The 564-nt window shown below is 63.7% G+C and overlaps 1 protein-coding gene across 1 annotated transcript in view; it reads right to left on the reverse strand.

Moving 5' to 3' along the window:
- OSR2 (odd-skipped related transciption factor 2) overlaps positions 1 to 393 on the reverse strand; it is a 2166-nt gene extending 1773 nt beyond the window's left edge. The window contains exon 1 of the mRNA XM_009891917.1: positions 4 to 393. Within this exon, the coding sequence (XP_009890219.1) occupies positions 4 to 393 (390 nt within the window). The remainder of the gene's footprint in view (positions 1 to 3) is intronic.
- Between the last annotated feature and the right edge of the window lie 171 nt (positions 394 to 564).

A 564-nucleotide genomic window follows, 5' to 3' on the forward strand; every position in this document is an offset into this window, starting at 1 on the left:
GGGGGGGGCCTCCGGCGTGGCGGCCACGGCCAGGTTGGCAAAGTCAAAGCGGGGCCTGTCCTTGTGCAAGGCTGGGAGGACGTGGGCGATGGCCCCTTGCTTGGGGTGGAAGAGGTGCGTGGCGAAGGGGAGCGCAGGGAAAGGGAAGCGGGAGTCCACCAAGCCTTGGGCGGCCGCCATCTCCGTGATGGTGGAGCGGGTGATTTCATGCACATTGGGGTAGCCCAATGTCCAGTGGTTCATGTGCATGGTTTGCACGGCGCTGAGTCCATACAGACCTTGCAACTGGTCCACAGCTGCGGGGAAAGTGTTCACAGCCTGGAGGAAGGAGTAGTTGGTGAGTTGGAGGGACGGGTGAAGCGGGATGGGGGCTGGCAGAGCCTTGCTTCCCATCTTCCCGGGCCGGGCGCAGGCCTGCGGTACAGCTGGTGCCTCTGCTGGGCTTTCGAGACGGGGAGAAAAATCCTAAGAAGAAAGAGGGAGAAAGGAGGGGAAACAGAGCTGAACTGAGAGCAGCGTGGTCCCCCTTACCGAGGCGAGCGCAGCGGCGGAGCCAGCGAGGGC

This window comes from Charadrius vociferus, unplaced genomic scaffold (genome assembly GCF_000708025.1).
Source record: "Charadrius vociferus isolate BGI_N301 unplaced genomic scaffold, ASM70802v2 scaffold15, whole genome shotgun sequence".
Taxonomy (NCBI): Eukaryota; Metazoa; Chordata; class Aves; order Charadriiformes; family Charadriidae; genus Charadrius; species Charadrius vociferus.